Source organism: Camarhynchus parvulus, chromosome 2 (genome assembly GCF_901933205.1).
Source record: "Camarhynchus parvulus chromosome 2, STF_HiC, whole genome shotgun sequence".
In the NCBI taxonomy this organism is placed as follows: domain Eukaryota; kingdom Metazoa; phylum Chordata; class Aves; order Passeriformes; family Thraupidae; genus Camarhynchus; species Camarhynchus parvulus.
In genome coordinates, this window is record NC_044572.1 from 151,960,398 (window position 1) to 151,973,915 (window position 13,518).

The 13,518-nt window shown below is 59.2% G+C and overlaps 1 protein-coding gene across 1 annotated transcript in view; it reads left to right on the forward strand.

Moving 5' to 3' along the window:
- CPSF1 (cleavage and polyadenylation specific factor 1) overlaps positions 1 to 13,147 on the forward strand; it is a gene marked incomplete at its 3' end in the record, with an annotated part of 57,593 nt that extends 44,446 nt beyond the window's left edge. The window contains exons 24-32 of the mRNA XM_030965098.1: positions 95 to 168; positions 1,286 to 1,338; positions 2,176 to 2,208; positions 2,762 to 2,925; positions 4,958 to 5,155; positions 8,463 to 8,496; positions 9,047 to 9,102; positions 10,137 to 10,310; positions 13,098 to 13,147. Coding sequence (XP_030820958.1) covers positions 95 to 168; positions 1,286 to 1,338; positions 2,176 to 2,208; positions 2,762 to 2,925; positions 4,958 to 5,155; positions 8,463 to 8,496; positions 9,047 to 9,102; positions 10,137 to 10,310; positions 13,098 to 13,147 — 836 coding nt within the window. The remainder of the gene's footprint in view (positions 1 to 94; positions 169 to 1,285; positions 1,339 to 2,175; positions 2,209 to 2,761; positions 2,926 to 4,957; positions 5,156 to 8,462; positions 8,497 to 9,046; positions 9,103 to 10,136; positions 10,311 to 13,097) is intronic.
- Positions 13,148 to 13,518: the final 371 nt, after the last annotated feature.

The following is a 13,518-nucleotide window of genomic DNA, read 5'->3' on the forward strand; positions in this document are numbered from 1 at the left end:
ATGTCCCCAGTGTCCCCAGTGATATCCCCAGTGATGTCCCCAATGTCCCCATGTCCCCAGTGATGTCCCCAGTGATGTCCCCATGTCCCAGCAGCCCTCGCGGGTGACCGCGCTGTGCCTGTACCGGGACCTTTCTGGAATGTTCACCACCGGCCAATGCTGCCCCCAGTGAGGCCCCCACATGTCCCCAATGTCCCTCATCCAGGACCTCAGGTGGGTCACACGGTCACCAGGTGTCCCCAGGTGTCACCAAGGTGTGCCCAGGTGTGCCCAGGTGTCCCCAGGGCATCCCCAGGTGTCCCCAATCTCCAGGTGTTCCCAGTTGTGTCTCCAGGGATGTTCTCAGGTGTGTCTCCAGGTGTGCCCAGGTGTCCCCAGATGTCCCCAGGGTGTCCCTAGGTGTCCTCAGGTGTCTCCAGGTGTCCTCAGGTGTCCCCAATCTCCAGTGGTTCCCGGTTGTGTCTCCAGGGATGTTCTCAGTTGCGCCCAGGTGTATCTCAGGTGTATCTCAGGTGTATCCCAGGTGCCCCCAGGTGTATCCCAGGTGTATCCCAGGTGTATCCCAGGTGTGCCCAGGTGCCCCCAGGTCTATCCCAGGTGTATCCCAGGTCTCTCCCAGGTGTATCCCAGGTGCCCCCAGGTGTATCCCAGGTGTATCCCAGGTCTATCCCAGGTGTATCCCAGGTGTATCCCAGGTGCCCCCAGGTGTATCCCAGGTGCCCCCAGGTGTGCCCAGATGTATCCCAGGTGTATCCCAGGTGCCCCCAGGTGTATCCCAGGTGTATCCCAGGTGTGCCCAGGTGTGCCCAGGTGTATCCCAGGGGTATCCCAGGTGCCCCCAGGTGTGCCCTCTCCCCACAGTGGCTCGGTGGACGATGAGGAGGAGATGCTCTACGGGGACTGGGGGGGTTGTTAGGTGAATCCAGGTGTGCCCAGGTGCCCCCAGGTCTATCCCAGGTGTATCCCAGGTCTATCCCAGGTGTATCCCAGGTGCCCCCAGGTCTATCCCAGGTGTATCCCAGGTCTATCCCAGGTGTATCCCAGGTGCCCCCAGGTCTATCCCAGGTGTATCCCAGGTGTATCCCAGGTGTGCCCAGGTGCCCCCAGGTGTGCCCAGGTGTATCCCAGGTGTATCCCAGGTGTATCCCAGGTGCCCCCAGGTCTATCCCAGGTGTATCCCAGGTGCCCCCAGGTGTGCCCAGATGTATCCCAGGTGTATCCCAGGTGTGCCCAGGTGTATCCCAGGGGTATCCCAGGTGCCCCCAGGTGTGCCCTCTCCCCACAGTGGCTCGGTGGACGATGAGGAGGAGATACTCTCCGGGGACTGGGGGTTGTTAGGTGAATCCAGGTGTGCCCAGGTGCCCCCAGGTGTATCCCAGGTGTATCCCAGGTGTATCCCAGGTGTGCCCAGGTGCCCCCAGGTGTATCCCAGGTGTGCCCAGGTGTATCCCAGGTGTATCCCAGGTGCCCCAGGTGTATCCCAGGTGCCCCCAGGTGTATCCCAGGTGTATCCCAGGTGTATCCCAGGTGCCCCCAGGTGTATCCCAGGTGTGCCCAGGTGTATCCCAGGTGTATCCCAGGTGTATCCCAGGTGCCCCCAGGTGTATCCCAGGTGTGCCCAGGTGTATCCCAGGTGTATCCCAGGTGCCCCCAGGTGTATCCCAGGTGCCCCCAGGTGTACCCCAGGTGTATCCCAGGTGTATCCCAGGTGCCCCCAGGTGTATCCCAGGTGTATCCCAGGTGTATCCCAGGTGTGCCCAGGTGTATCCCAGGTGTATCCCAGGTGTATCCCAGGTGTATCCCAGGTGTATCCCAGGTGTATCCCAGGTGTGCCCAGATGTATCCCAGGTGTATCCCAGGTGCCCCCAGGTGTATCCCAGGTGTATCCCAGGTGTATCCCAGGTGTGCCCAGGTGTATCCCAGGTGCCCCCAGGTGTATCCCAGGTGTATCCCAGGTGTATCCCAGGTGTATCCCAGGTGTGCCCAGATGTATCCCAGGTGTATCCCAGGTGCCCCCAGGTGTATCCCAGGTGTATCCCAGGTGTGCCCAGGTGCCCCCAGGTGTCCCCGGTGTATCCCAGGTCTATCCCAGGTGTATCCCAGGTGTATCCCAGGTGTGCCCAGGTGTATCCCAGGGGTATCCCAGGTGCCCCCAGGTGTGCCCTCTCCCCACAGTGGCTCGGGTGGAGGAGGAGGAGATGCTCCAGGGTGGGGGTTGTTAGGTGAATCAGGTGTGCCCAGGTGCCCCCAGGTGTATCCCAGGTGTATCCCAGGTCTATCCCAGGTGTATCCCAGGTGTATCCCAGGTGCCCCCAGGTGTATCCCAGGTGTATCCCAGGTGTATCCCAGGTCTATCCCAGGTGCCCCCAGGTGTATCCCAGGTCTATCCCAGGTGCCCCCAGGTGCCCCCAGGGGTATCCCAGGTGTGCCCAGGTCTATCCCAGGTGTATCCCAGGTGTATCCCAGGTCTATCCCAGGTCTATCCCAGGTCTATCCCAGGTGTATCCCAGGTGTATCCCAGGTGCCCCCAGGTGTCTCCCAGGTGTATCCCAGGTGTATCCCAGGTGTATCCCAGGTGTGCCCAGGTGCCCCCAGGTGCCCCCAGGTGTGCCCAGGTGTATCCCAGGTGTATCCCAGGTGCCCCCAGGTGTATCCCAGGTGTATCCCAGGTGTATCCCAGGTGTGCCCAGGTGCCCCCAGGTGCCCCCAGGTGTATCCCAGGTGCCCCCAGGTGTATCCCAGGTGCCCCGTGTCCCCGCAGCGGCTCCGTTGACGATGAGGAGGAGATGCTCTATGGGGACTCGGGGGGGCCGCCAGGCGTTCCGCCGGGAGCGGCGGGGCGGGCGGCGCCCCTCGAGAGAACCCCCCCTGAGCCCTGACCCCTCCCACTGGTGCGTGCTGGCCCGCGAGAACGGCAACATGGAGGTACTGGGGGGACTGGGGGGACTGGGATGGACTGGGATGGACTGGGATGGACTGGGATGGACTGGGGATACTGGGATGGTCTGGGAATGGCACTGGGGATACTGGGATGGACTGGGATGGACTGGGGATACTGGGATGGACTGGGGATACTGGGATGGACTGGGAGGGACTGGGAGTACTGGGATGGACTGGGGATACTGGGATGGACTGGGAGGGACTGGGATGGACTGGGAATGGTACTGGGGATACTGGGATGGACTGGGACAAACTGGGATGGACTGGGAGGGACTGGGAGTACTGGGATGGACTGGGATGGACTGGGATGGACTGGGTACTGGGATGGACTGGGATGGACTGGGGATACTGGGATGGACTGGGAATGGCACTGGGGATACTGGGATGGACTGGGATGGACTGGGATGGACTGGGGATACTGGGATGGACTGGGGATACTGGGATGGACTGGGATGGACTGGGATGGAGGGATACTGGGATGGACTGGGGATACTGGGATGGACTGGGAAACTGGGATGGACTGGGGATACTGGGATGGACTGGGGATACTGGGAATGGCACTGGGGATACTGGGAGTACTGGGGATGCTGGGAATGGCACTGGGAACGGGAGAATGGCAACATGGAGGTACTGGGGGACTGGGATGGACTGGGATGGACTGGGGATACTGGGAATGGGATTGGGAGGGACTGGGAATACTGGGAATGGTACTGGGGATACTGGGAGTACTGGGGATACTGGGAGGGACTGGGAATGGCATTTTCCTGCTGCAATTCCCTTTCTTTTCCCCGTCAGATTTCCCGTTGTTTTCCCTCTGGAATTCCCATTGTTTTCCCATCAAAATTCCCATTTTTCCCCCCATAATTCCCATTCTTTCCCATTTTTTTTCCCATTTTTCCCCATTTTCCCCCCAGCTCTCCCAGGTCCCCGAGTGGCTCCTGCTGTTCCTGGTGAAGAACTTCCCGTCGTTTCCCTCCACAATCCCCATTGTTTTCCCATCACAATTCCCTCTTTTCCACCCATAATTCAGATTTTTTCCCACGTAATTCCCATTTTTAACCCCATAATTCCCATTTTTCCCCATTCCCCTTTTTTCCCCCATAATTCCCATTTTCCCCCCACTCCCATTTTTCCCCATTTTTCCCCATTTTCCCCAGCTCTCCCAGGTCCCCGAGTGGCGCCTGCTGTTCCTGGTGAAGAACTTCCCCTTGTTTTCCCCCATTTTGCCCCCAAAATTCCCATTTTTTCCCCATAATTCCCAGTTTTCCCCCATAATTCCCATCTTTTCCCCCATAATTCCCATTTTTTCCCATTTTTCCCAATTTCTCCCAATTTTTCCCATTTCCCCCAATATCTCCCAGGTCCCTCAGTGGCGCCTGCTGTTCCTGGTGAAGAACTTCCCCTTGTTTCCCTCCACAATCCCCATTAAAATTCCCATTTTTCCCCCCATAATTCCCATTTTAACCCCATAATTCCCATTTTTCCCCATTTTTCCCCATTTTTTCCCCATTTTTCCCCATTTCCCCCAGCTCTCCCAGGTCCCCAGTGGCTCCTGCTGTTCCTGGTGAAGAACTTCCCCTTGTTTTCCCCCATTTTGCCCCCAAAATTCCCATTTTTCCCCCATAATTCCCATTTTTCCCCCATAATTCCCATTTTAATTCCCATTTTTCCCCCATTTTTTCCCAATTTTTTTTCCCATTTCCCCCAATATCTCCCAGGTCCCTCAGTGGCGCCTGCTGTTCCTGGTGAAGAACTTCCCTTGTTTTCCTGCCATTTTGCCCCCAAAATTCCCATTTTTCCCCCATAATTCCCATTTTAACCCCATTTTTCCCCATTTTTTCCCATTTTCCCCATTTCCCCCAGATTTACCAGGTCCCGAGTGGCGCCTGCTGTTCCTGGTGAAGAACTTCCCCTTGTTTCCCTCCACAATCCCCATTAAAATTCCCATTATTCCCCTATAATTCCCATTTTTACCCCATAATTCCCATTTTTCCCCATTTTCCCCATTTCCCCCCAGATTTACCAGGTCCCCGAGTGGCGCCTGGTGTTCCTGGTGAAGAACTTCCCGGTGGGGCAGCGCGTCCTGGTGGACTCGTCCTTCGGGCAGCCGCCGGCCGAGCCGCGCAAGGACGAGCGGGGCGAGCGGGAGCTGCCGCACGTGCGGGAGCTGCTGCTGCTGGGGCTGGGCCGCGCGCAGAGCCGCCCCTTCCTGCTGGTACTGGGAACGGCGCTGGGGGAACTGGGAATGGCGCTGGGGGAACTGGGAATGGCGCTGGGGGAACTGGGAACGGCGCTGGGGGGAACTGGGAATGGCACTGGGGAATGGAACGGCTGGGGAACTGGGAATGGCGCTGGGAATGGCGGGGAACTGGGAATGGCTGGGGAACTGGGAATGGCACTGGGGAGCGGGAACGGGGGGAACTGGGAATGGCGCTGGGAATGGCACTGGGGGAACTGGGAATGGCGCTGGGGGAACTGGGAATGGCACTGGGAATGGCGCTGGGAATGGCGCTGGGGAACTGGGGAAGCCTGGGAACGGCACTGGGGAACTGGGAATGGCGCTGGGGAACTGGGAACGGCGCTGGGGGAACTGGGAATGGCACTGGGAATGGCACTGGGAATGGCGCTGGGGGAACTGGGGGAACTGGGAACGGGAGGCTGGGGAACTGGGAATGGCGCTGGGGAACTGGGAACGGGGCTGGGGGAACTGGGAATGGCACTGGGAATGGCGCCGGGAATGGCGCTGGGGGAACTGGGAATGGCGCTGGGGGAACTGGGAATGGCACTGGGGGAACTGGGAATGGCGCTGGGGGGAACTGGGAATGGCGCTGGGGGAACTGGGAATGGCGCTGGGGGGAACTGGGAATGGCACTGGGGGAACTGGGAATGGCACTGGGAGCACTGGGAATGGCGCTGGGAATGGCGCTGGGATGGGCACTGGGGGAACTGGGAATGGCGCTGGGGAACTGGGAATGGCGCTGGGGGAACTGGGAATGGCGCTGGGAATGGCACTGGGGAACTGGGAATGGGGGGGAGCACTGGGAATGGCGCTGGGGGGAACTGGGATGGGCACTGGGAGCACTGGGAATGGCACTGGGGAACTGGGAACGGCTGGGGGAACTGGGAATGGCGCTGGGAATGGCACTGGGGGAACTGGGAATGGCGGGGGGCACTGGGAATGGCACTGGGAATGGCGCCGGGGAATGGCGCTGGGGGAACTGGGGGGAACTGGGAATGGCGCTGGGGGAACTGGGAATGGCGCTGGGGAACTGGGAACGGCGCTGGGGGGAACTGGGAATGGCACTGGGAATGGCGCCGGGGAATGGCTGGGGAACTGGGAATGGCACTGGGGGACTGGGAATGGCGGGCGGGGAACTGGGAATGGCGCTGGGGGAACTGGGAATGGCTGGGGGAACTGGGAATGGCGCTGGGGGGAACTGGGAATGGCGCTGGGGGGACTGGGAATGGCGCTGGGGGAACTGGGAACGGCACTGGGAATGGCACTGGGGGAACTGGGAATGGCGCTGGGGGGAACTGGGAATGGCGCTGGGAGCACTGGGGGACTGGGAATGGCGCTGGGAACGGGAGGCTGGGGGAACTGGGAATGGCGCTGGGGGGAACTGGGAATGGCGCTGGGGCACTGGGAATGGCACTGGGAATGGCGCTGGGGGGAACTGGGAATGGCGCTGGGGGAACTGGGAATGGCGCTGGGAGCACTGGGGGGAACTGGGAATGGCGCTGGGGGAACTGGGAATGGCACTGGGAGCACTGGGAATTGGGCACTGGGAATGGCGCTGGGGAACTGGGAATGGCGCTGGGGGAACTGGGAATGGCGCTGGGGGGAACTGGGAATGGCACTGGGAATGGCGCTGGGAGCACTGGGAATGGCACTGGGAATGGCACTGGGGGAACTGGGAATGGCACTGGGAGCACTGGGAATGGCACTGGGAATGGCGCTGGGGGAACTGGGAATGGCACTGGGGGGAACTGGGAATGGCGCTGGGGGAACTGGGAATGGCACTGGGAATGGGCACTGGGAATGGCACTGGGATGGGCACTGGGAGCACTGGGAATGGCACTGGGGGGAACTGGGAATGGCGCTGGGGGGACTGGGGGGAACTGGGAATGGCGCTGGGGGGAACTGGGAATGGCACTGGGAGCACTGGGAATGGCACTGGGAGCACTGGGATGGGCACTGGGGGCACTGGGAGCACTGGGAACATTGGGATGGGCACTGGGGGTACTGGGAGCACTGGGATGGGTACTGGGAGCACTGGGGTGGGCACTGGGATGGGAGAATTTGGGATCCCAGTTGAATTTTGGGGGTTCTGGGATGGATTTTGGGGTTCCCTGACCCACTTTGCTGCTCCTCTATGACGGGTTCTGGGCTGGGTTTTTGGGGTTCCTTGTTGGATTTTTGGGGTTCTGAGATGAACTTTTGGGGTTCCCAGGTGGAGCTTTGGGGTTCCCAGGTGGATTTCTGGGGTTCTGGGATGGATTTTTGGGGTTCCTAGGTGGATTTCTGGGGTTCTGGGATGGATTTTTGGGGTTCTGGGATGGATTTTTGGGGTTCCTTGTGGATTTCTGGGGTTCCTGGGATGGATTTTTGGGGTTCCCTGACCCATTTTGGTGCTCCTGTCCAAGGGGTTTGGGGCTCTGCGATCACTTTGTAGGATTCCCAAATGGATTTTTGGAGTTCCCAGGTGCATTTTTGGGATTCTGGGGTGGATTTTTGGGGTCCCAGGTGCATTTTTGGGGTTGCAGGTGCACGAGGAGCAGGAGCTGCTCCTGTACGAGGGGTTTGGGGTTCCAGGATGGTTTTTGGGGTTCCCTGATGCATTTTTGGTGTTCCTTGTGGATTTTTGGGGTTCCAGGATGGTTTTTGGGGTTCCCTGATGCATTTTTGGTGTTCCATGTGGATTTTTGGGGTTCTGGGGTGGATTTTTGGGGTTCCCTGACCATTTTTGGGGTTGCAGGTGCACGAGGAGCAGGAGCTGCTCCTGTACGAGGACTTTGGGGTTCCAGGATGGCTTTTTGGGGTTCCCTGATGCATTTTGGGGGTTCCCTGGTGCATTTTTGGGGTTCTGGGATGGATTTTGGGGTGGATTTTTGGGTTTGTAGTTGAATTTTTGGGGCTCTGGGATGGATTTTTGGGATTCCTGGGATGGATTTTTTGGGTTCCCAGGTGCATTTTTGGGGTTCCCTGATGCATTTTTTGCTTCCCTGATGCATTTTTTGGGCTTCCTTGTGGATTTTTGGGGTTCTGGGATCGATTTAGGGATTCCTGGGATGGAGTTTTGGGTTCTGGGATGGATTTTTGGGGTTGCAGGTGCACGAGGAGCAGGAGCTGCTCCTGTACGAGGGGTTTGGGGTTCTGGGGTGGATTTTGGTATTTTCAGCTGTATTTTTGGGGTTCTGAGATGGATTTCTGGAGTTCCTTGTGAATTTTTGGGTTCCAGGATGGATTTAGGGATTCCTGGGATGGATTTTTTGGGGTTCCCTGACCATTTTTGGGGTTGCAGGTGCACGAGGAGCAGGAGCTGCTCCTGTACGAGGGCTTTGGGCTTTGGGGTTCCTGGGATGGATTTTGGGGTGGATTTTGGGGTTTGCAGTTGAATTTTTGGGGTTCTGGGATGGATTTTTAAGGTTCCTTGTGGATTTTTGGGGCTCTGGGATGGATTTAGGGATTCCTGGGATGGAGTTTTGCGTTCCCAGGTGCATTTTTGGTGGTTCCCTGACCATTTTTGGGGTTCCAGGTGCGCATGGAGCAGGAGCTGCTCCTGTACGAGGGCTTTGGGGTTCCAGGATGGCTTTTTGGGGTTCCCCAATGCATTTTTGGAGTTCCTTGTGGATTTTTGGGGCTCTGGGATGGATTTTTGGGGTTCCCTGATGCATTTTTGGGCTTCCTTTGAATTTTGGGGGTTCTGGGATGGAGTTTTGGGTTCCAGGATGGTTTTTTGCGCTTCCCTGATGCATTTTTGGGGTTCCTTGTGGATTTTTGGGGTTCCAGGATGGGTTTAGGGATTCCTGGGATGGATTTTTGGGGGTCCCAGGTGCATTTTTGGGGTTGCAGGTGCACGTGGAGCAGGAGCTGCTCCTGTACGAGCGTTTGCCCACGACTCCCAGCTGGGCCAGAGCAACCTCAAGGGTCGGTTCCGCAAGGTGAGAGCGGATTTGGGGGATTTGGGGGATTTGGGGGATTTGGGGGATTTGGCGGGATTTGGGGGATTTGGGGGATTTTGGGAAGATTTGGGGGAATCCTTTGGGGGCTTTTAGGGGATTTGGGAGGGCTCTGGAGGCATTTGGGGAGAATTTTGGGGAGGATTTGGGGGAGGATTTTCGGGAGATTTGGGATTTGGGTGGAATTTTGGGGGAATTTAGGGAGGAACTGGGGGATTTGGGTGGGATTTGGGGGGTTGGGGGTTGGGGGAATCGGGGGTCCGGGGAATTGGGGGGATTGGGGGGATTTTGGGGGCTCTGGGGGGAGGATTTTGGGAGGATTTTTGGGGGAATTTGGGGAGGATTTTGGGGGGATTTAGGGAGGATTTTTCAGGGGCTCTGGGGGGATTCAGGGAGGAGTTTTGGGGGGTTCTGGTGGATTCCAGGAGGATTTTGGGGGGGATTTGGGGTGAATTTTCGAGAGGATTTGGGGCAGGTTTGGGGAGGATTTTGGGGGGATGGATTTGAAGAGGATTTTGGGGAGGATTTGGGGAGAATTTTTGAGAGGATTTGGGGAGATTTTGAAGGATTTGGGGGATTTGGGGTGAATTTTAGGGAGGATTTTGGGGGGATTTGGGGTGAATTTTTGAGAGGATTTGGGGCAGGTTTGGGGAGGATTTCGGAGGATGGATTTGAAGAGGATTTTGGGGGGGGATTTGGGGTGAATTTTCGAGAGGATTTGGGGGGGATTTGGGGAGGATTTGGGGTGAATTTTTGGGAGGATTTGGGGCAGGTTTGGGGAGGATTTTGGGGGATGGATTTGAAGAGGATTTTGGGGGGATTTGGGGAGGATTTGGGGAGAATTTTCGAGAGGATTTGGGGCAGATTTGAAGACGATTTTGGGGGGATTTGGGGTGAATTTTCGAGAGGATTTTGGGGGGGACTTGGGGTGAATTTTTGGGAGGATTTGGGGCAGGTTTGGGGAGGATTTGGGGGGCGTTTTTGGGGTTCCCGAGCGCCCCGTCCGTGCCCCCCAGGTGCCCCACGGCATCAATTTCCGCGAGAAGAAGCCGAAGCCGTCGCGGAAGAAGCCGGAGGGGCCGGGGGCGGCTCCCGGGGGGGCTCCGGGCGGGACCCCCGAGGAGCCGGGGGGGCCCCGGGGCCGCGTGGCGCGCTTCCGGCCCTTCCACGACATCTACGGCTACTCGGGGGTGAGACACCCGGAAAACGGGATTGGGGGGCACCCCAAAACCCAACAGGGACCCCAAAACCCGCCAGGGACCCCAAAACACGCCAGGGACCCCAAAACCCAGCAGGCACCCCAAATCCCATCAGGGACCCCAAATCCCAACAGGGACCCCAAAACCCGCCAGGGACCCCAAAACACACCAGGGACCCCAAAAATGGCACGGGGGGCACCCCAAATCCCAACAGCGACCCCAAAACCTGCCAGGGACCCCAAAACCCGCCAGGGACCCCAAAACCCAACAGGGATCCCAAAACCTGCCTGGGACCCCAAATCCCAACAGGGACCCCAAAACACACCAGGGACCCCAAAAATGGCACGGGGGGCACCCCAAATCCCAGCAGCGACCCCAAAACCTGCCAGGGACCCCAAAACCCACCAGGGACCCCAAAAACCAACAGGGACCCCAAAACCTGCCAGGGACCCCAAAATCCAACAGGGACCCCGAAATCCAACAGGGCCCCCAAATCTGAGGGATGGGACCCCAAATCCGGCCCTTCCACGACATCTACGGCTACTCGGGGGTGAGACACCCCGAAAACGGGATTGGGGGGCACCCCAAAACCCAACAGGGACCCCAAATCCCAACAGGGATCCCAAAAACCAACAGGGACCCCAAATCCCAACAGGGACCCCAAAACCTGCCAGGGACCCCAAAACCCGCCAGGGACCCCAAAACCCGCCAGGGACCCCAAAACCCAACAGGGACCCCAAAACCCGCCAGGGACCCCAAAACCCAACAGGGATCCCAAAAACCAACAGGGACCCCAAATCCCAACAGGGACCCCAAAACCCAACAGGGACCCCAAATCCCAACAGGGACCCCAAATCTGAGGGGTGGAACCCCAAATCCGGCCCTTCCACAACATCTACGGCTACTCAGGGGTGAGAGACCCCAAAACCTGCCAGGGACCCCAAAACACGCCAGGGACCCCAAAAATGGCACGGGGGGCACCCCAAATCCCAGCAGCGACCCCAAAACCTGCCAGGGACCCCAAAACCCACCAGGGACCCCAAAAACCAACAGGGACCCCAAAACCTGCCAGGGACCCCAAAATCCAACAGGGACCCCGAAATCCAACAGGGCCCCCAAATCTGAGGGATGGGACCCCAAATCCGGCCCTTCCACGACATCTACGGCTACTCGGGGGTGAGACACCCGGAAAACGGGATTGGGGGGGACCCCAAAACCCAACAGGGACCCCAAATCCCATCAGGGACCCCAAAAACCAACAGGGACCCCAAATCCCATCAGGGACCCCAAAATCCATCAGGGACCCCAAAACATGCCAGGGACCCCAAAACCCGCCAGGGACCCCAAAACCAGCCAGGGACCCCAAATCTGAGGGGTGGGACCCCAAATCCGGCCCTTCCACAACATCTACGGCTACTCGGGGGTGAGACACCCCGAAAACGGGATTGGGGGGGACCCCAAAACCCAACAGGCACCCCAAATCCCATCAGGGACCCCAAAAACCAACAGGGACCCCAAAACACACCAGGGACCCCAAAAATGGCACGGGGGGCACCCCAAATCCCAACAGGGACCCCAAAACCTGCCAGGGACCCCAAAACCCACCAGGGACCCCAAAAACCAACAGGGACCCCAAAACCTGCCAGGGACCCCAAAATCCAACAGGGACCCCAAATCCCAACAGGGACCCCAAATCTGAGGGGTGGGACCCCAAAATCCAACAGGGATCCCAAAACCCGCCAGGGACCCCAAATCCGGCCCTTCCACAACATCTCCACGGCTACTCGGGGGTGAGAGACCCCGAAAACGGCACGGGGGGCACCCCAAAACCCAACAGGGACCCCAAATCCCATCAGGGACCCCAAAAACCAACAGGGACCCCAAAACACACCAGGGACCCCAAAAATGGCACGGGGGGCACCCCAAATCCCAACAGGGACCCCAAATCTGAGGGGTGGAACCCCAAAATCCAACAGGGATCCCAAAACCCGCCAGGGACCCCAAAAACCAACAGGGACCCCAAATCCCATCAGGGACCCCAAAATCCATCAGGGACCCCAAATCTGAGGGGTGGAACCCCAAATCCGGCCCTTCCACGACATCTATGGCTACTCAGGGGTGAGAGACCCCAAAACCTGCCAGGGACCCCAAAAACCACCAGGGACCCCAAAACACACCAGGGACCCCAAAAATGGCACGGGGGGCACCCCAAATCCCAACAGGCACCCCAAAATCCATCAGAGACCCCAAAATCCATCAGAGACCCCCAAATCTGGGGGGTGAGACCCCAAACCTATGGAGAGTGGGACCCCAAAACCCATCAGGGACCCCAAAACCCGCCAGGGACCCCAAAACCCACCCGGGACCTCAGATCTGGGGTGTGGTACCCCAAACCTGTGGGGTGTGGGACCCCTAAACCAGGGAGGGACCCCCAATCTGTCCCCACTGCCGCCTGTGCCTCACCTGTGCCAGGTGTTCACCTGCGGCCCCTCCCTGCCCTGGGAGCTTCTTGGGGGGTCCCTGGGGGTCCCTGTCCCCATTCCTGAGGGTCACTGAGTGTCCCAGGTGTCCCTCACCTGTCCCTCACCTGTCCCTCACCTGTCCCAGGTGTTCACCTGCGGCCCCTCCCCACACTGGGTGCTGCTGACGGGCTCTGGGTGCCCCATTCCCGGGGGTCCCTGGGGGTCCCTGTCCCCATTCCCGGGGGTCCCTGTCCCCATTCCCAGCTGTCCCCAGGTGTCCCTCACCTGTCCCTCACCTGTCCCTCACCTGTCCCAGGTGTTCATCTGCGGCCCCTCCCCGCACTGGGTGCTGCTGACGGGCTCTGGGTGCCCCGTTCCCGGGGGTCCCTGTCCCCATTCCCAGCTGTCCCCAGGTGTCCCTCACCTGTCCCTCACCTGTCCCTCACCTGTGCCAGGTGTTCATCTGCGGCCCCTCCCCGCACTGGGTGCTGCTGACGGGCCGGGCCTGGCGCACCCCATGGGCATCGCGCGGATCATTAAGCCCCCTCACGCTGCCCCAAGGGCTTCCTGTACTTCAACCGCCAGGTGAGCGCACCTGGGCACACCTGGGGGCACCTGGGGGCACCTGGGTACACACCTGGGCACACCTGGGATCACCTGGGCACACCTGGGGGCACCTGGGTACACCTGGGTACACCTGGGCACACCTGGGCACTGCTGGGCACGCACCTGGGCAC